Genomic DNA, 22,880 nt, shown 5'->3' with positions numbered 1-22,880 from the left:
GATATAATATTTGTGTATCACAAAATGGAAAATAATGTGTGTATATAGGATTTAGGAACACTTAATAGTAATTTAATACAATACAATTTACAGGGGATTTTTTATTTTTACATTAATTAAAATATTACAATAACTCGATGAAAATCGATAAAAATAAAATTACTATAATCCTATAGTTAATTAATTGCGAACAATAGTAGTTTAAATAAGCAAAAATTGTTTATTATTCTTAATATACAAACTTAAACCAAAAACTTAACCAACGAACGTTTTAAATCAATGACGTAATCGTTTGAGATCCATTATGACCACTCGGAAGTTGCCACAACGAATTGAGCCCACAAATGATTATGCCACCAATAATGTTGGTTCTAAATAATTTTATTTTAATCAATTATTTAATAATAATAAAAAATAATAAATATTTTAAGCAACAATTAAAATTCTAAAAGAGCATTATTTGCTTTGTGCATATAATTAATTTTATTTCCTCAGATCTATGTAGTTATTAAATTAGGTATAGGTACTTCGATTTAAGTACAACGTCACTATTTTTGAAAGCATATGCATAACGTTTTTGTATACGAACGCCATTTAAATGTGTACAGGATTCGTATGTAAATCATTTTTATATACTTTCAAAAATAGCGTCTTGAGGGAGGTACAATTAATGTTTAATACTAAAATGACAGTCGGTAAGCAATATCCAGGAATCGTCTTAAAATAGAGCATCGGAGCTCCTATGCTATGTTTTGTTTTTTAATATTAGTTACCTATAAAAATGATCAAATGCATGAATAACACAGATATAATATTCGATAACCAGTTTGACAATTTGTATGCTGCCGAGGGATAGGTTATTGAAAGGAATTAAGAATTTTTAGATTCATTCGTTCTCACTGCCATTAACAGATGCAACTGCTTGTAGATTGGCCAAATACTTAACAGCTCGTGTCCGAGAGGTTTGCTTCCGTTCTGTACGTTTTACTTTCTTAAGCATGGTCGCCTAAAACAAATTGTTTTTATTACTCTTTGGTATATTCTATAAATTAGCAGTACAGTTTTTAACTTGTATTTCAGAATTAATTTTATTAAATGAAAAAAAAAACTTAAAAAAATTAAAACTAAACATACAATTTAAATGTGAGCCATTATAATAAAAAATAACGCTGAACAAAAAATAAAAATTGGCAAATGGCAATAGTTACATGAACATGAAGCATGAATATGAATAATGATAATTAACTTCATATTAAAACTTAGAGTTCAAACTTTAAATTAAATATTTATTATTTTATGTTAAACCAATTATACGACATACTTTTAAAGCAGATTTAAGAATTACTAATTCACCAGGTCCTTGGACCCAAGGTTCGCCATCAATTTGTACGGGAACTTCATTAGTTAAATGAATTTTAACGTGTCCACCCTGAAAAAAAAGTATTAGATTTTAGGTAAAACAAAATAAATAAATTATAAAATATACCTGAGAAATTCGTTTAGCGTATCTAAGCCCTGTTTGGATCTGTCCTAAATGAACTACTCCAGATACAGCCACAACCTCTAGCATACCATCCCAGTGATTTGGTGTAGAAAATTGTTCTTCATTGCAATTTCGTCCCCATGGTTTAGCTCCTGACCCCCAACTAAAAACAAATAACAAGTGTTATTAATTGTTTTAAGTAATATTACGAACTGAATACCTCAAAATATTTAAAATAATAAGTCCTTCGAGTTGAGGAAGTACTACTAATTTTCCATCCACTTCCAGACGAACTCCGTGTTGAAGATTTTTACAAGGTGGATGAATTATTTTCCGTAACCCAACGTTTAAGTATTCAATCTTGTTGCCGATTCTATAATAAATAGAATACAACTCTTAGACTTTGCATATTACGTAGTGATAAAAAATATTCTGCTTAATCGAAATAAATAAAATAATATAGTATTATAGACTATAGTGCATAGGTTAGGCGATGATTCCGTCACTAAAAAGCTAGTGACGCTGGACGATGCTTGACCGCAGCACAAATTAGTGACTGCGGCCAACCACCAAGCCACACAAGGCACTTATTTAAATTTTATTCGTGATGTATCATACGACTTAAATTGCTATGTATAGTATGCATTATACGCGTGCATTTATTTAAAGTCTCTTTTATCTTAAATTGTATTGTATTCATAGTTCATGGATTTTATATGTTAATTATTTATATGTCACTAGTAATTTTAGATACTGAGCGGATCGATAAATGTATTGATTTTACAATTATGAGTTTATTTTTTTTTTCTATTAAAAAAAAAATGTTTTGACTGTCAACTTTGAGGGAGGTTTCTGGTAGCGAATTGAATCTAGCTAGGGGTTGCCATATTTTATTTTACTGAACCCGGGACAAACATTTTTTGTATACTTTTTATAGGAAAAATCACACCACTCCTCCGCCTACCATCAGTTTCAATACATTATTTTTCTGTACTTAAAATACCACACACAATGTAGTCGGCACTCTACGACAATACGACATAGTGGACATGCGTTTGTAGAAGGCAATAATTAACTCAACGTTATAAATCGGAATGAGTAACCGATAAAATTATCGATAAGGAATAACAAAAATTGTCGTGGGGAACAGGAAAACGATGAATATATTCATCAATAACGAATTGTTTTCACCAAGCCAAGAAAATAATTTTAAAATAGATTTCGTCATTCAAATATTTAATCAAATAATTAACTTGATTATATTTTTATCATTTTACATTTATCAAAACAATATATTGTTTTTCTTCTAGAAATATTTAGTAAGAGATAGTATGAGAACATAAATTATTGAAGTTTGATTCCAGGACAATTGTCAATTGACTGACCTGAAATACTTTATCGGGACAACGGGACGTTATATTCAAAACCAGTACAGTCCCGGCCAAACCAAATCCTTAACCTAGCTTGTACCTAGCTTGATGCCTAATAATCGAATAGAGCTTATATCTTTTTTTTTAACGGGCTACTTTAGTAAACAATCTTCAAGGGGACCACTAAACATAAATATTGCCACTATTACTTATATTACATCAAATTTTTATTGGTTAGATATTAAAAATATTACACATTGGGGACTTAGGGATGATAGAAATATACAGTTATAGTAATATGTTATTAATTGGACCAGTATGCTCTTGAAGTCATGATAGTGCACTAATAGGTTGATATTAAATTGTAAAATTTTCATTGGAAATTGTCTGATAGAAAAATAAATATATTATATTTATTATTACTATTTAATTATTTAATATTTTTTGATTTAAAAAGTTGCATGCTACTAGATATTTTTCCTCTGCAAGAAAAATTGAGGAATCATATATATGTTTTTTTGGTATAGTGTAGAGGAGAAATACCTAGTAGCATGCTATTATATAGATTGATTTTTAGAATAATACCTAATTATTGATTTGCGTTTCTATGGAGATAAACAAAATAGGTTAGGCAAAAAAATATGTTAGAAAAAAAAAAGTTGTATCCACCCCAAAAAACGTAAATATAGCGAAGATAGTCGAATTTTTAATGAAACATGGTCAATAAACTACTTTTTTATTGAATACAATATTACAATGGGTAAATTTATTGTATTGTGTGTCACGAAATACACAAAATCAGTTCATATATCAAGATTAATGGATGAGTACCTTATTCAATTTTAAGAATTGAAACAACAAAAATCCAACCAGACTTTTCATTATTAGTTAACGAAATACTATGACAAATTTTACATTAACAGTAAATGTAAAACATCTTTACACATTTTTTAATATTATTATTATTGTATTTTTGGAATTTATACTTAAAATAGTTCACAAATTAATGAATAAATTGTATTTGAAATAATTACAATTTTTTTTTTGTAAGGGGCCATGTAGAATACTTTTGTGGACCGCGGGTTTGGCATCACTGGTCTATAATATTGTATATAATATAATATACCTAGTGTTTTAAAATTTTAGCGGAGCGAGGAATGTATTGGTATAATTGATCTTGCAGTAATGTGTGGAGTTTTTTTGCGTTCGTTTTGAAGCAGAATATTATTTTGCTATACTCTTCAATTTTAAGTATTGTACTTGGTAGCACATTCGATCTACTTAGAACTTTGGGAAATCAATACCTAGTAAAATATTTCCAGTATAGGTATTAATTATAATAATTATGAAAATTATTATTTATAAACTCGATTTTGTTTTGTTGTTGGAAATAATATAACTTAAATAAGTTTTTAACTATTTAATGTATGTAGTTGATCGTGTTGTAAAATGCTTACCGACTGTTAAATCTTTCTGGATTTTTTTCCCTTGCTTTATGAAATGCAAGGCATAAATCGGCATCAATACCGATGCCAAAATAATTGTTCATAACAAAAATCTGAGTATTGTCTTCACTCATTCCTTTAATAAAATGAATAGTAGATGGATAATAATTAATATGTATAAATACAATAATGAATACAGTGAAACCTTCATTTAAGGGACACCTCTCAATAACGGACGTTTTTTTGGGAACCAACTATAAATAGTGGACACCTCCGAATAGCAACCGAGAGTGTCTGGTATTTAGAGGTTTCACTGTATAAATATATCTAGATGTATATAATTGTCATATGTATTTATATATATAATATGCATTGAAAAAAAAGCTTACCAACTGAATTAGGCACATGAATTGGTCGACCATCCGCCCTATCTTCATGGTGAATAACCACTGTCCATCTATCTAATCTAATTTTTTCTGCTTCAATGACATCCTCTAATAATTGTATAGGTTCGTCCGAACCATTGTACCCGGCGCCCCATTTCAGTACACGAGCTAAATCATTACCAGTTCCTAATGGAACAATAGCACATGGTGGTGATGAACATTCACTGTCTTGGCCCACGTTATCCAAACACTGAAGCACCCAGCCAATCGTACCATCGCCACCACAAACTAAGATTTTGTAATCTCTAATATGTCTGAACACATACAACCTAAAAATGAAACAGCTATTTTTATAACTGTTTTGATAACTCAGATACAAAATAAATTATTTAACTAATTATTATTCAGTAAAATCCTAAGTTTTTGAATTTATTGGTCTTATACATTAATTAGGTACTTACACAGCTAAACATAATAAGATTAAATGTGCGTTATAGCTTTGTATGATAATAAAATAATTATGTTACATAGGTAATTAATAATACTGTGAATAATACATTATTGCTTATCGACACACTATTAGGCATCGCCGTTTTCGACCAAAAACGTATCCTTCCTTTTTCGATCTATTCCTTTTTGGCCAAAACAAAATATTCAATAATAATCAATATTACATAGTATATACTTTAGCACTTTATGTTATACTTATACCTAGAAAATTATTAAAATTATTAAAAACATATAAGTTGTATAAGTATAACATAAAGTCCTAAAGTATATAATATTAATTATTAATGAACTTTTTGTTTTTGCCTAAAAGTGAATCGGCCGAAAAGGGAAGGGTACGTTTTTGACTAAAAACGGTCTGGCCCTTTATATTTGGGTACTTATTTTATAATGATAAGTACAAACTACACGGGATTTCATTATGTATTATAAGTTATAACATATCACAATATTGAGTCATATAATAAATATTTAAAAATAAAGTACCTATGCAAATATTTTGAAAGATAATTATGAAAATATTTTGACCCAAAAAACCTAAAATAAAATATAGAATTCCAAAAAGTTTTTACTATGATTAAAATTACCTACACTTATTTTTTATTAAAAAATAAATATTTTTAATACCCAGGAAGTGGTCCTCCGTTTCCCAAATCAAAAACTTGATAAGGATTAAGCAGCTTTCGGAAACTAGATATCAAGCTCAAACCTTGGCAACCACCTGATTTGACATTTACAAATACTAATAATGGTTGTGTTTCGGCTGGTACCATTACTGGGTCAATGTTTGGTAATAACATAACTAACAGATGTTTGTGTTCATATTCAGCGCCTCTAAGAAGATACATTGCATTCACACCAATTTTAGTTTCATTGTACATAATTACCAACGAACCATACTCGTAATAAATTGGTCCAATAGTTATAAACCTACAATCTATAGAAAAACAAAACATAATTTAAAAATATATTCTTCATCCCATTTTATTAATTCATCAGAGTATACATTAATTACCTTCTCCTAAAAATGTCATTAATATATTTTCGTATGTTCGCTGAGATAAATTTTTCGGTAAATTTCCAATAAATAAAGCGATGTTAGGACCATGAGGATCCTGCTTAAGTTGCAAATAGAACCGCAATTAATTCCATTTGTCGGAGAGATTCTTGCCCAATATTTTTTATTATATCTAATGGTTTTTCATCGAAATCTAGTACTCGTTCCGTCACTTTAAAATAGTAAATAAATTAAAAATAATGAAATAACAATAATTATTGCATTTTGCTAAATCTTGAAAATTTACCTCCATGTTCCAACAAAAGCTGGCTGAGTCTATAGTCTGTTGAATTGTGTGAAGTAAAGCCGAACCGAGTCAAAGATTCAACGATCAGATCTTTGGCCGTAGTTTTTCGATCGACGGAAACTACGCAAAAAGGTATATCAGTCTGCAAGCGCCCAGGATAAACTCTAACCAAACCACCGTGACTGTCTTGTCTAAAATAATATTTTTAATAAATAGTAAATATATTATATTCTAGTGACTAGTATCAAGTTAACTAACTTTAGGCGTAGAAAAACGGCAGGTTTCTTGCCTCCTAATCTAGTAACGTTATTTATTGGATTAGGGTCCTCCAGTATTGGTTCGTTTAAACCATATGCGTCAGTCAAATAAAAGTTTTCTAAAATTATAAAATAAATAATTTATTAAAACAGCTCACACAAAAATTTACTTATATTTCAGTACTTGCTATAGGGTATATTTATATATATATAAATCGTATAGGTAGATATTACGTATGCATGTTCCAAAAGCGCAGCTATACGATCATAATATAATAAGGAGTTATATAAGGATCTCTTAAAGGAAAAAAGAATGCTAAACCCAATTAATAATGGTAAAAAGATCGAAAAAATATAATTCATGTATATAAATTATTTGTGTAAGTATATAAACTTATAGTAGGTAAAATTCATGAGGAGTATATAACTCTTGAGTGGCTTACGCCTGTTTGACAAACGGATGGAAGCGCATTGATAGCAATAATGACTGTAAATATATTATAGGTAGACGGGAAAAGACTAAGGGGGAGAACTAAGGGACTAGGGGAAGAACCCGGACGTAGCTGATGGCTATACACTATACAGTACAGGGGAAACGTATGGTAGGAAATATTCACGAGAGTACAAGACAAGTGATAAGGACTGAGATAGTAAAACACTAATTAATAGCAAAGATTTTTTGAAGCAAAAATGGAAACGGTACTAAACATATTTTCAAATAAGGTATCTATGAAAATTAAGAAATATTTATTAAAATATTTTTAATAATAATTTCTCGCAGGTATTACAAAAAAACATCATTTTGAATCAACTACTAGGTTATTTATTAAATTAGTTATTCATGCAAATGTGTAATTATCATACATTATTATCCTGCAGACTGAAGATTATTTAAAAAATAATAATATTTTACTCGTGTTCATAATAATTACCTGCAGATTGAGAGATATTTAATGATTGAAGTATTGTAGAAATGAGCGTCTCGGTTTTTACTGCTTTTGGAACTTTGACCGTGAAACTTGTATGTTTTAGGTATGATGCGTCGCCGTCATACACTTTAACTAGTTCTACATTAAAAATTGTATTTAAACATTAAATATACATAATAATATAATATACTACTTAGCAGTTGGCACAATTATTTTTTTATAAGCACCTTCATTTTTATCTTCTAATTTTTTTTCAACTTCATACATTTCTTCATCTTCAATGTCTTTAGTTTTACTTTCACCACTACTAAATTCAATTGAAATACTTCGAGCTAATAAACATAATAACGATCAGTTAATTTATTATTATTATTTTCGAGTCCATCTTACGCGTAGCTTTTTCTTTTCTGCGCACTTGTACACCAATAATTGACTCCATTGGCACCTCAGTACGTGGAATGCTAACTGCGTGTGGTGGTAAATATATTGGACCAAGTATACCAAAATCACATTCGTAAGATATTTGACTTCGGCATGTTGCATGAGCCTGTAAAAATGTATATTTTTGAAAAAAAAAATTTAAAAAATTTAAAAAAAAAACGCATGGCATATTAACGATTTAAGTTATGTCATAACTTAAGTAGTCTAGCAGTGTCTAAGTATATATACTATAGGTACTTAATATAGTGAGTAGTATTTATTAAATTAATAAAATAGTTTTATTTTTGAACATGTAGCTATATACAATTTAACCTCACCTATAGTTATAAAGTAAATGTTGATCTAGAATATTATCAGATATATTTATTAATTACACTGAAAACCGAAAGAAATATAAAGAAGACTGTATGTTTTAAAATTTAAAGTTAATTTTTTCGTTATTTTAAAACAACAATATAGACATGTTTGAAGTTAGTAATTATAATTTCCATTCGATGATCTCTGAATTCAAACCAACGGAATGCCTAAATAGATACTAATATTATGAAATAAATTAAGTAATATCATTAAGATCGGATTTAAATGGAAATATTAACATATTATATAATTAATAACAAATATGCATGTATATTGTATAATATTATATAATATTTAAATTGAGAAAACGATTTAAAATGTATAAAATAAAGAAGAAAGACCTAAATTTAGGTAAAATAATATATTTTTATATTTAACGTTTTACTAAATTATAATTAAGGAAAAAAATTGTCAAATTAAAAACTTGAAAACCTTATTTTGTAAGTTTCGATCTATAATAAAAATCTTTAAAATGTAGCATGCTACTCTATATTTTTCTCTGCAAGGACAATTAAGGAATCATCATAGATATGTTTTTGGGTATTGTTATAATTGAAAACAATTTTTCTTTCAGAGAAAAAGTATGAAATAGAATGTTACAAATTTTCTATTGCGAAATAGTATGACAGATGACAATGATAAAACATAATTGGTTACGCAAAATCAATCAGAAAAAAAGTTGTATCCAGCTCAAAAACATACCAATGTTAAAAAATGTATATTCTTGTCAATAGAATAATTTGTATGAATTGATGATAATACAATCATACAATTGTATAGAAAATACAAAAATATAAGCTAATCTTTAAAATCATTGAAAATTTCTGTATAGACTAGATCAGCGGTTCCCAACCCATGGGCCGAGGCTGGACGCTGGTCGAGAATCTAAGCCAAGGGCCAGCAGATTTTAATTGGCATCAACATCGAGATTCTTATATGATTTAATACACGTCTATATAGTTCGTTTATCATCTTTTTTGTGTGTGTTTACATTTTATATTTTTATACCTGTATATTAGGTCAGTGGGCCTCAAAGTTTTTTTTACATAATTGGTGGTCCGCATAACTAAAAAGTTGGGAACCGCTGAACTAGATAATTTTAATTTTGTTCGGAATAGTTGAATTTAATATAAATTTATTCTCACGGAACATAATAATTGTACAATGAATATATTATGGCTATACTGGTTTAATGTATTTAAGTTGTAAGATTAGTTACAACCTGGGTAGATGATTGATAATCATTTCATTTGGTGTATAAGTAGGTATTAGTAATACATAATTTAAAAATGTTCACAACAATTCAACAAATTATATAAGATGATAATATTTAAGTAATAATTCAAACTTGAGATGAAAAACATATGTATTTACTATTTATCGTACTTCAGTGTTGACATCATGTATTCCATTTTAGCATCAATTGTGTATTATTGTTAAATCGTTTGTAATTTATAGTTTAAAAAAATTCTGGAATAATTTATAATATATTATTAAATATTATACCATGTATCCACAAAAACAGCTTACACTCTATAAGCCAGTTACAGGCGCGTATCCAGAATTTTATTTCGGGAGGGGCTGAACAAAATGTATAAACATAGACATACACTCATACAGTAAAACATAAAAATTATATTTGATGATTTAAATCACAATGTATACAATGTACGTATTAAATAATAAGTTTTAAACGTCTGGCTCGTCCACTATTGGCAAACTTGTCTAAAACCATATCATCAGATTTTTTTTTCTTTATTAATAGTACACAGAATCTGTACACGCGGCACAATAAGAGTATGAGCTAATGGACAGGAAAAAATGGAAATTTTGATTGAAGAAGCCACCCATTAATGACACCTTCGTAATATCATCAGATATAAAAATATTTCTATGAATATTTAATAATGCTAAACCTACGGCCTACGCGAGATGATTTTCTGAAATTGAGTTTCTCAAATATGTTTTAACTTTCGCAGTGTTGAAAAAGGTTACCAGTTTACTAATTAGAAATTTAAAAGTGTCCATATCACACAGATATATAGATAATAAACAGATTATTATCTATATCTGACATCTGTGCCATATTGTGCATAATATATTCTTTACTCAGGTAACGACAGGTTTATAATTATTAGTATCTACTTTCTATGATTCCCAGTATTATCTCCCGTGGTAAAGTTTTTTCCATGAGCGAACAATTAGCTAATAAATAAAATACTAATATAATAATAATTATGATTTAACTCTCGTATTTTGCGCAGGCGTAACAACTTCACTTTTTCCGTGTACCCTATTTTTTTCGTGGTCACACAATATACCTACTATATTTTTTGGGTTTTTAAAATTTACTTGTATAAAAATATCAATTAAAATATTCTAATATAAGTAATATATTATATACCATATAGAATATAGAATAGGTATATAGAATAGGTATAGGTAGCTAATTGGTTTCACTATAACTGATTTCAAATAATCATCATAGTCGTTTCTTGTAAAGGTTATAATGCTTGTTAATATACTTAATATACATATATATATTATGTACCCTAGCTGTATTATCGTATTATTAAAATTTTAAATCATATTTTATGTAAAATACCTACCTTGCATCTTGGAACAATCATATTTGGGATTTAATTTACTATTACGCTATGCAAATATATTAATAAACGCATTTTCATCTAAGATTCACTTACTGTTATACCACACCATTCACATCGAAATCCTGCCAGACAATCGGTGGTCCAGCATGGTTTGACACAAGCGTAGCACACTGCACCAGGTCTAAGATTTCCTTCTCTCCAATGATGTTCATGATGCACGGAATCCAACAACTTTCCGGGGTGATAGGTAGCTGTTTCTTTACAATCCGCCACTGCCGATGATATACAATCGACATGGGTATAGTAATGACAAACTGTAACAGTTTTACATATATTTTTAAACTTTTTAATAATATATATTGGAGGGAAATCTTGATCTCAGGGGCTCATTGACAATTTGGTTAAAAAACAAATTATTTAAGAGAATTTTTTAGTTTTTTTATTTGCCACACATTTTTACATACAATTTTATTTATTCTATGTTAAATTTTTTATGTTTTTCCATTCGGTATTAAATATTATATTACAAGATAGTATTGTGCTCTACAGCTCCATTTCTTCGTTAATTATAATTTGAGTTCAAATTTTTATATCTGCAGAACTATGTTATATGTACTTTTTTTAGAAATCAGTTGAGATTTAAATTATTTTTAAATTATCCTCAACATTCAACAATATTATAGGTACCACTTTACTATAAATAATAAATTATCTGTATAGCTTTCAATTCTTCAAAATATTTATCTACTTTTCCCATTATCCAGAAATTCTATCGACTTTGAAATAAATTAATAACATAAGATAACCGTATAAAAAAACTTAGTAATTATAATGTTCAATATTTTCTTAGGATTTATTCTCGGCTTATAAGCATAGATTTAAAAATTATGAATGTTATATATTCTGATGAGTTATAAAGGGAAAATAAAATATTAAAACCGTTATGTTTTTCAGTCCATAAAAGTGTATACAATAATATATAGTTTTGAATTAAAAAATTGAAGTCATTAAATTAGTAAACTTTTAAGGTAGGTACAAAAAATTTTTTTTTTATGTTTTAATTGTTTAAATGTTATAATGTTCTCTTTTAAACAATATATAGTATGAACTAGGTTATTATCCAAGAAACTTTGATTATAGTAGGTACCTATAAGTGATGCTCGAAATTAAAATAATTCATTTTTATATAAATTATCAAGTTTTTTATTAGGATATAATATACAATAGGTAATATGGGGGGGGGGGGGGCACAAGTATACAGGACTGGACGGCGTGATAGAAGGGGGGTCCAATACCCTATTTCATAATTATAAGCGTTTTTTTTTATTAATATTAAGGAGATCCCTGGGCCAATTCCGTTTAAGACGGCGGGGTGTAAGGTGACAGGAAGAGTAAGAGAGGAGAGGTTTGAGATTAGAGGATTTGAATGGTTGAAAGTGTTTTTATGAAATGATTTATAATAGTGTGCGGCTAGTGTATGAGATTAGTTGGGATTTTGAGGTCAGAGTAGAGAGAGAGATTACTGACGTACCAGGGGGCTAATTATATTATAGATTTATTTCCTATACCTAATGGAAATCTCAAAGTGTGAACAAATATAAATAATATGTACTATGTAAGATTTGTACATACTATTTCAAACAAACTATAAAAAAGCAAAATAAATAATTAAAAACAAACGTTTCTTCAAAAACAAATAATAGGACAATTTATGATTTTTTGCAAATTAAAACTTAGATTATAACTAAAAATAAAATATTTATTCTAAACTATTATTTATTTACCCGTAAAAATTAATTGACTAACTTATAAACAATTCTTTTCAGTGGGGTATTTTATCATTTTGAAAGGGGTAAAATTGAAACTTTTATACGCAAATATATATTTGAGTGAAATTTGGTTTAATTTCAATTTTACAACACTGTTTAAGGATAATAGATGTATACTTACTTTCACATGTAACGCTGAATGTTCGACCATCAATTCTTTTCCGACAAACGTTACAACATCTTTGGTTTCTAATTCTTACTGGTTCGGACCAACAATGTGATACTGGATTCTAATGATAAAATGAAAAATGTAGATACTAAACTAAAAGTTTACTATTTTATGTGGTATATATAGTGTTACCTACCTTAATTAAACTAGCTGCTAGACTATGGCAAGGTGATATGCCGGGTTTTTTTAGGCAACTTTCGTGAGCTATATAATTACATACTGAAACATTAAAAAGCAAAAAAATCAAAGGCTGTAAGCGATCTACAGTTTACACAATAATATAAACAGGACCAAAACCAACACGTTTGTAGGTTTTAATATCTACATTTATAATAAATTAAATTATGATTTGTACATAAATTTGACACATATTTCCGTACGATATTCTCAATATTCTCATAGTTGCAAACAGAAGAATGTAAGTTAACCAACACTTAAAAATCATTATGTTTCAAACAAAAAATCAAATAAATTCCATTTTTTTTTAAATATTCACTCAATTCTTTTGAGAATTTTATTTATTATTTGTTAATAATAAATATAAAAATAATAATTACGTCAAATAGTACGTTAAAAGTATAAATTATGTATGTATAGTCATTAATCTCCTTAAAAATTGTAGATAAAATAATTTGACTCATAAAATGTGTTTAATTTATATAAATGTTTTAAGTATTTAATAACTGAAAAATTACTTTTCATCGATACATTTTTTTTTTTAGGATAACTGATATTATTGCCATTTAATGTAGGTACACTTCACTAGCTGTTTATTCGTATACAGTTGTATAAAACTTATCAAATAACATACTATATTTTTAGTCTATTAAATTCCCATTTTTTTAAAAATAAGTACTTTATTAGTTTTTAGTACATATCACTAGTATAAATTTAAAACCCTTCATTATAGTTTATATTAAATTATATAACGTAGGCAGACTTTAACTGAACTGACTTGTGTTGGTTTTCTTTTTTATTCTTTTATAGGGTTTTTTATACATTTTGGTCAATATATAATGCATTTGTAACTGCCAATATATTTTAAATTATCTATCAATGTATTTGAATCTAATATTTCTCTTAAAGCATAGCTGTATTTCCAGACATATTTAAAAGAAAATATTGTCACGAAAATTGTAATCCTAATCATAATAATATGAAAAAGTACTATGGAATTCGTAAAGAAAGTTCAACCTATCTAGTCGTATAATATGTTAAATATTTTCATTATGGGGACAAGTATTGTTTATTAAAAATATTCACGTGTATTACGTTGCAGCAGTATCAAAATCCATTTCATTATTTCACTAAGGTATCTAACGCATTTACACATATTATTTCATATGCCTAAAAGTCACTTTTTTATCGACTGGAGCCCCCTAAACCTAGTCAGTAGTTATAATAATACCACGGAAATTTAAATACTTTCTATTGCACATAACAGATTTTATTCTTTGTTATAATAAATTTGAAATGATATAGGTATGGAAAAGGTATTTCTAAAAATTATTTTAAAATATATAAAGTAATAAAATAATTACAGTTGGATATTACATTATAAAATGTATAATATTTTAAACTTGTAATCGTTAATATTATTAATGTTTCAATTCACTTGGGATAGTACTAGGTATATTAAAAATATATATCTAGAAGTAACTTCTAACAACACTAGATTCCATGATTTTATATTAGATTTCAATTACTTTCGGAAGTTCGTGTCCTGTCATGTACAGGTTGTCTGTACTCTTGGGTAAAATTATTTTTTTAACTGCAATTTATTAAACACATGTATCCATTGTTATAGTATTATATGTACGTTTTTATAGTAGGGGAAGTATAATAATAGTTATGGGCGTTTTGTAAGAGAGTAAAATTGTTCGGGGGCAAGTCCCATAGGGATTATAGTGCGCCGGGAATACGGGTCGAGCAAGTTTTTGCCTTTGACGTCACGAAGATATTTGCTAACAGTGTTGGAAACACAACACGTTTACGGTGAAAACATTTATTTAAGTACAAAAAAATTAATTTCACAAACATATTTAACAATGAGGATTTTGAAACGAAAGACCATCGAACACCGGTGACCGTTTCTACGAGAACAAGACGTATACTACAATTAATATGTACTTTTATTGCATACACAGAACGCCGTTTAATAATAATTCCTTTTATGTGGGAAATTATATTTGGTTAGATTATATTAATTTGGAGTAAATTGTTTCGAGTTGGGATTATGCTGTTTGCTGTGACGTATTATAATCCTTATAAATAATACGTATGGGTTAATGATTTTTATTAAATCAAATACGTTAGGCATCATTTATTTATGTATTTTATAAAATCTGTTCATATTTTCAATATATTGTATACAATATCTCAATCCCATAAAATATTTAAAACATATTTTTCAACTCGTTTAAAATTACTGTATAACTATAGTATATATTTAACTGGATATTAGTATGCTCAAGTCACTTTATCATTTTTCCATCGATAAAACATGAAAACTCTTAGAAATAATTTTTACCCTTAAGCAGAATACTTAAAAAAAATATTTCTATAAGATATTTTTGATCATAGTGACGAAATGGCATTTATTCTATGATATGTTCGATTTATTTAGCATAATTTAGTATTTTTTTTTTTAAATTCTAGTTTAATATAAATTAATTAATTTTAGATTCTAAGTGGAACGATGAATGTATTGATTTTACAATGATGTGTGTTTTGTCAGTTTAATCTAAATATTTTTATTCATTAAACACTGCCAGTAAACATCGGTAAACAATTTATTTTTCAAATAAAGCGTGTTGAGCATATTATACCATTATGTTTTGTTTGTCTTTCTCTCATCGTTCTATCGGCCACTTCACCGCAGATCAATGTTAAAACTTTTCAGTGACGTCGACAAGACCAAATAGGTCATAGCTACTACAATAATTACCGTGCATTAAACAACATTTTATGTAGGTATGATGTACCTATACATGTGTATTTATGTGGTTAATAACAAAATATACTATAAAAAAACAAAAAAAAAGGTTGGCTGTGTTTGTCTTTTACAATCTATATTACATTGCATTTAATTTAATGTATGATTTTTAATATACCATTTAATGGGTATGATTAACTTATTAAAATTTTAATTCGACAATAATTCTAAATATTTTGGAAGTATAAAGTTATTACACTCGCGTATCTTTGATTACAATGGAACCAAGACAGTATTTGAAACAATAAACTAAAATAAATATACTTAGACGTAGAAGTATCAAATTTTATTATATCGAAAGAGTTTTGGCTGAAATATATTGAATATTACTATAGAACTCGATAAGTGAAAAACCTCATTGAATAAATAATGACGAGTATAACATTTTGGTCGATGTCAATTTATAATTTACTGAACACGATGCTATTCATTCAAGGCCAAAAACCGTTTCTAACAAATAATTCTTCTGCAACCTGAGGAATACACAATTACAACCAAACAGTTTATTATATCATTCTGAATTATATGAGTACCAGTTGATATGGGGGTCAACGCAATCGTTAAAACAATCGACAAAGTACACCTGTGGTATAATCGGATTATGCGCTCTGTATATACTATATAGAAAACAAATAATATGTAATACTATAATGTATAGTAAATAGATACACATAAACATATTTTATAAAAATGTAGGTACTATTAAATTTCAGAGAAATGGCCATAAGGTCCTTTAAAGGCCCACAAACGTGTTAATTGTACTCTCAACTCTCCCGTTAAAATGGAACAAAAAAATCTCATCGCCGATGTAGAAATACGCGACACCACCACCACCACCACCACTAAACCACCACCACCATCACCACCAGCACGTCACCACCGACACTCTCGTCATACTCGTAAGTTGTAATAATAATAAATGTGATAATATATATATATAATATATACATATATATATATATAAAGAGAGAGATACTTGCCGCAAAGTGGATGATGTCAAGGAAATTTGTATCAGGAGGGGAAGTCAGAGGGGGTAGTTTCGCACACGCGTGGGAGAGAGAGAGAAAGAGAGAGTGAGAGCGAGTGAGTGGGCGAGAGAACGACAAACACGGGGGGACAAACCTGTGCAGAAATTGCCCTGCGTCACGACGCCCCACAATAAATTGGTGCAATTGTGACAGTAGGCCGGTAGGTGGAAGGTTTTCTTGGTGAATACGTGCCCTCGGCAATCCGCCATTGCGCGAACAGCACTGCCGCCGCCGCCGCCTTCCCCACCGCCACCCGCACCGGCACCCGGCCGCTTCCGTCCCAGCCAGATTTCCTATATGTGCCGAAACCCGGTCGGCAAACACGTCACTACGATCGCACCACGCACGCACACACACGCACACGTCCCGACACACGGGACGACGAAGACGAAGACGACGACGACGATACCGTAATCAAACGGCACCGGTGTCCGGAGGTTCGCGTGTTCGAAGTGATTGATGCGTTACTACATTGTTCGGCGGCACGGTATGTACGACGAGCGAGCAGACGAGGCGCGAAAAAAAATGTCACCGCCGCCACCACCACCACGGCCACCTGCACTGGGCGGCGCGGTGTATGCGATGCTGCGCGTTAAATTATTACGTAAATTATTATGCCGTGTGATGATATTATTATGACAGTATAATAATAATATTACAATCAGCTGCGAGCGAGATACAACGCCACGACCACCGCCGCCGCGTGCGATCGGCACCGCGGCCGACGCTCGTGCAGATATAACACTACGGCGACGCGTGTCGCGCGGTGCCGCTGCCGATGGTCTCTGGTGCGCGGCGGTGTAGCGATCCGCCGACGACAACGACGACGACGACGACGAGGAGGCCGCGGAAAATACGGCGCGCACACACGCGGGGGGCGCTATTGCAGTAGGGTGCCGGCAAACTTAGATTTAACAAACGAAAAAATACAGCGCGGAATATAATAAATGATAAATAATGTATAACGGTATAAAACGCGACTGCGATCGCCCACGGGGCCGCGCGGATAATCACGTTATTTCTGGCCCGTATTCCATCGTCGCGGCACGACTAACACAGGACGAGAGCACCGTCGTGGTCTCCGTCGTTGGATTATCGCGCGCGTCACACTCTCGCACACTCCCGCACGCGCTAGCGCAAGCACACGCACACGGGCACACAGGACCGCACGCCCGCACACGTAAAAGTATACACGCTCTGACACACACAAACACAAGCAGGCGCACGCTCACAAGCACACAAGCGCGGCGTACAAACTGTCTAGGGCGCGCGCGCGTGTGCTGCGGGCCGGCAGGCGGGCGGCGGCGTCGACTTCAGCGACTATATCGTCGACGGACGTCACGGGCTGTACGCGGGCGCCGCGCACACGCACAACTCACCGCCACGGCGTGTGCGTACATATGCATGTTTGCACGTATGCGGTGCTACGGTGGTGTTGGTGGTGCCGCTGGGCAGCCGACGACGATGACGCCCCCGCGCCAGTCGGCCAGGCCCTTCCGTCGACTCGTCGGCGTCGATAAAGTGTCACACGGGGGGCGCCATCTGACGACCAACGCCGAGTGTTCCGCCACCAGCTTTTACCGTGTGCGCAATGGCCGCGCGCCACTGTAATATAATTATAGCTGATGCCGGCCGTGGGACGGGTAGCGTACCAGCGCACCTACCTATAAAAATGTAATTGAGGGGAAAAAAAAATCAAAAATCGCTGTAATATCATATAATAATAAAATAATAATTTTTTATAGACCTATGCGGCTATACGTGACCTTGCGCATGTAAACTGAAAGTCTGGAAAATTCGTTGAAAAGTGTTTTAATGAGGCGGCGTGGTCCCGTGGTGGGAGGGTATATCAGCAGCAAGTTCGCCGGAGTATATAAAATGTGAATTTACAGACTGGTCTCATCGTGTTTATATAATATATTACTATATATTAGACTATATATGTATATGTATTATCTATGTGTAGACTTTTATGGGTAATTGGAGTGATTTTGAAAGCAGCGGGGTTGATCTGGGTCTTCCGTTGATTCTGTGTATTGTGTATATATATTATACTAGTTGATCCCGCGCACTTCGTTGCCCGTAAAAAATTACAACTCTTAAAAAAATTGTGATTGTTCAACTCCTTTTGAGTGCAACTTGCTGTAGCAGTAAGTGCAACTCGGCCACCCTGGTAGGTAATGTGTGAAAATTCGATCTGCCCGATTAACCAATGGAAACCAATAAAATAATAAATACTAATTTCTACAAATTATTTCTCGTATAACCACCATTAACCAATAGCAACCATTTATAAATAAAAATGTCCATCGTAAATCTCAAAATCCTTGTTTGAGCGCCTGTCCGGGTTGGACCTACCTGGTCCTGCAATTGTGAATCTAAATCATCCAGGGAACCACTCAAACACACACAAACAATTTCATCAAAATCGGTCCAGTCGTTAAGAAATGGATAAAGGACAGACAGACAAACATTAATTTATAAATATATATAGACACTGTAGATAGATTATAATACTAACAGTGAACAGTAAGCAATATATATATATAATTTATATATATATATATAATTATATATAGATAATAGTGATTTTTTAAGCATGCTCAAACCATTTTTATGTTAAAGTTATGCATAATATATTCAAATTTCAAATTCTGATTCTTGAAATTTTTAAATATAGGTTGGTAGTTAAATACGATATTTTTGAATACTTAGATTTTTCACAATATTCAAGGAGTATCCTGTGGTGATACCCTCATGACATCATTGGTTTTTAAATGAGGACCTACATGTTTTATTGCAAATTGTGAATCAGTTGATTTTTAGCGTATTGTAATTAAAATTTGAACGAAACGTTTTGAGTTATTCTACTCTAAATACTAAGGATAATAATATATTAAAAGAATATTATTTAGATACTATTATTTTGTAGATTATTGTGTGCAATGTTAAACAATAAGCATTTTGTAATATTAAAAAAATTGTCTTAAGATACTTGAATAAGTAGTAATTATTAACAAATATTACATGATAGGTAGGTAGGTATACTTAATTATAATTACCGAGCTCGTAAGCGTAACACGTCACAAAGTAGGTATTTGATAGAATATTATTAATGTATTAGAATTGTGACTTTAACAAAATCGACATTCGTTGGGTCTGTTGATATTTCAATTTTCAAGTGGTACAGAATTACCTAGGTACATATTATATTGTTTAATTGTATTTATTATAATCACTATTTAATAAACTAACTATTCACTATAAGTTATTGTGTCGAGGTGAATAATGAGCAAAGCAATACTTGTCTCAGTATTGTCTGACCTTAAGAAATTGTTTATTTTAAAATATTAAAACGTAAAATATAAATCAAATTAATATTTATGTAATTGCAAAATATAATTTTAATTATTGTCATCAAGCATTATTGTAGCAATATTATTTTAAAAATCATGTGTCTGTGCAAAAATGTATTTATTATTTAGTCATTCACATTTTACATTTCCACGAGGAGCCGAGGAGGAAAAGGAAACCGTTTACTTTGGCAGAAAATAGAACGTTTTGCTATCTCATTTATCGGAAAGGGTTCATTTTGAAAAGGAGGGCGCCTATACATCAAAACTCACGAATCATGATATACCATATTCAGAATCATTTCAGATATCATAAATGGTCATATAGGTACAAAATATAATATTTCATGACAACTAAAATATTTTAGAATAACATACTCAAAGTGTCCAACTTTTTTTTATTCCAGCTATTATAGCAATATAAATAAATGTGCGTAATTTATTTATGCACAAAAATATATATTCAGATTTTGACTTTTGTAAATTTCAATTATACCTACCTGATGGCTGACGGCTGTATAATACGGCTGTTGGGCTGTAAGTATAATAATACTCTTTACCACCACTAATTTTGTTAAAATATCATCTTTCAGAGTCCGTATTGTTGTCTGATCGACTCTGTCAGTACACAGGGTGGAAAAAAAGTATAGTCTCTCATATGATATTCGTATAAGTACTTAGTATAGGTACTTAGTTTAATTATTGTATTTTTTTTTATTAGAACAAACAAAAAAATATATATAATCTGTAATACAATTTAGACAATAATAGGTAATATGGGAGTTTTCAAGTTTTTTGGCCTACTAAAAGGTTCTCTAAGCTCCGGGTGCCAATGGGTCCATGCAAAACCTAAGACGGCCCTGGATGATAGGTATATGCAAGGCTGGGCAAGTTATTGATTTTTTTTTAACTCAGTTTAGTTAAGTTAATATGCATTAATAACAAAAAGTTAAAAGTTAAAAGTTAATTTAACTATAGGTTAACTCAGTTAAGTTAATAATACACACTTTTTGTTAACTTTTTATTAAGTTAAGAAAAAGTTAATTTGTTTATACAACGCTATAGCGTACTTAATTTTTTTCCAACACAAAACTAAATTGTAGGATATAGTGTTTATACTTCATACTGCAGTATTTCCATATAAGTTAGATTCGAATGATATACATTTTTAACTTCAAACAATTTACGATACATATTTTTTGACATGAAAACAAAATAGACTGAAATAGTGAAATATTATAAAATAAAAACAAAATAAATTAACTTAACTTACTTCTTAAAATGAAAAATTAACTCGTTAATTTCACGTTAATTAAGAAAGAAATTTATTAAGTTAACAGTTAAGTTAATGAAAAGCCAAAAGTAACTAGTTAAGTTAAAAAGTTAAAATTAAATTAACTTTTTAACTTAACTTTAACTTTCTAACTCGTTAATGCCCAGCCTTGGGTATATGCATGTTATAATAGAACGCAGATATGAGATGAGATACCATCCTTTTTTTCCACGCTATATAATATATATGCAAAAAATATTAGTTATAACTTATTAATAATAACTTATACACTAGTACTTACTAGGTAATAGGTATCAATCATAGTCTTATAAAATGAATGTATTTTGATTAATATTTTCCGTTCGTTAACACTATAGATAGTGTATTAATTAAGAATGAGATTTTTTTAAGTTTTTAAATATAGTATAACATATAATAAAATGTTTAAACATGTAGGTATATTATTAAAACCAAAAAGACTTACACCTTAGAGCCTTATACATTAATTGTATCATTACTCTTTTAGAATGCCTTAAATACATTTTACTATCTAATATAATTATTTATTTATTTATTTTATATATTTGTGAATGAGCTCCACAAACGATTAAATTACATAAACAGGTGAAAACTCACAACAGTACCTATAATTTTAATCTGTATTTATTCCTTCAAATTCTGACCCGAAAAGTGGAATGTCCCTATTTCAAATATTTTATTGAATCACTACAAATACTTTAAAATTATTTTTATATTCGTAGTCTGAATTGAAGGGCTCACTATAACAACCAGGCAAATCAACTTTTGACAATTCTTCAGGCATAGGCCGTAAATAGTGTTGATATTGATATTGAACCTATGATATTGATTAGTACACACATACTGTTGTTATATTATCATGTCTCAATATTATGGACTTGTCCCGGGTTTTGCTTATAAAATGTAAATGTATATTCAAGTATTTAATTATCATTAAGTAAATAAAAAAATAATGACTTAAAACTAGTAACCAGTATAAGTGATTGTCAACATGAATAATATTTAATTATTGATAAAGCTTTGAACTGATTTTAAAAACATGGGGTATATAACTGTTCGTGTTCATTATTTTGGTATGGACTTGCATGACTTTTTGATCATAAAAT

The 22,880-nt window shown here is 30.2% G+C and overlaps 1 protein-coding gene across 1 annotated transcript; it reads right to left on the bottom strand.

Annotated features, from left to right (window-relative positions):
- Nucleotides 1-86: 86 nt before the first annotated feature.
- On the bottom strand, nucleotides 87-18,427 carry LOC132949730 (diacylglycerol kinase theta-like). The gene is given in 18 exon segments (XM_061020764.1): nucleotides 87-1,006; nucleotides 1,322-1,429; nucleotides 1,487-1,646; nucleotides 1,704-1,856; nucleotides 4,311-4,434; nucleotides 4,688-5,013; nucleotides 5,819-6,128; nucleotides 6,207-6,333; nucleotides 6,335-6,420; nucleotides 6,496-6,686; nucleotides 6,754-6,871; nucleotides 7,685-7,819; nucleotides 7,909-8,013; nucleotides 8,072-8,228; nucleotides 11,182-11,402; nucleotides 13,039-13,147; nucleotides 13,223-13,305; nucleotides 17,204-18,427. Coding segments are annotated over 18 exon segments (2,748 nt in total). The 5' UTR covers nucleotides 17,319-18,427; the 3' UTR covers nucleotides 87-886.
- Nucleotides 18,428-22,880: the final 4,453 nt, after the last annotated feature.

Source organism: Metopolophium dirhodum, chromosome 7 (genome assembly GCF_019925205.1).
Source record: "Metopolophium dirhodum isolate CAU chromosome 7, ASM1992520v1, whole genome shotgun sequence".
In the NCBI taxonomy this organism is placed as follows: Eukaryota; Metazoa; Arthropoda; class Insecta; order Hemiptera; family Aphididae; genus Metopolophium; species Metopolophium dirhodum.
Note: the sequence above shows the minus strand (reverse complement) of the source record. Positions and strands in the feature narration are given on the sequence as shown.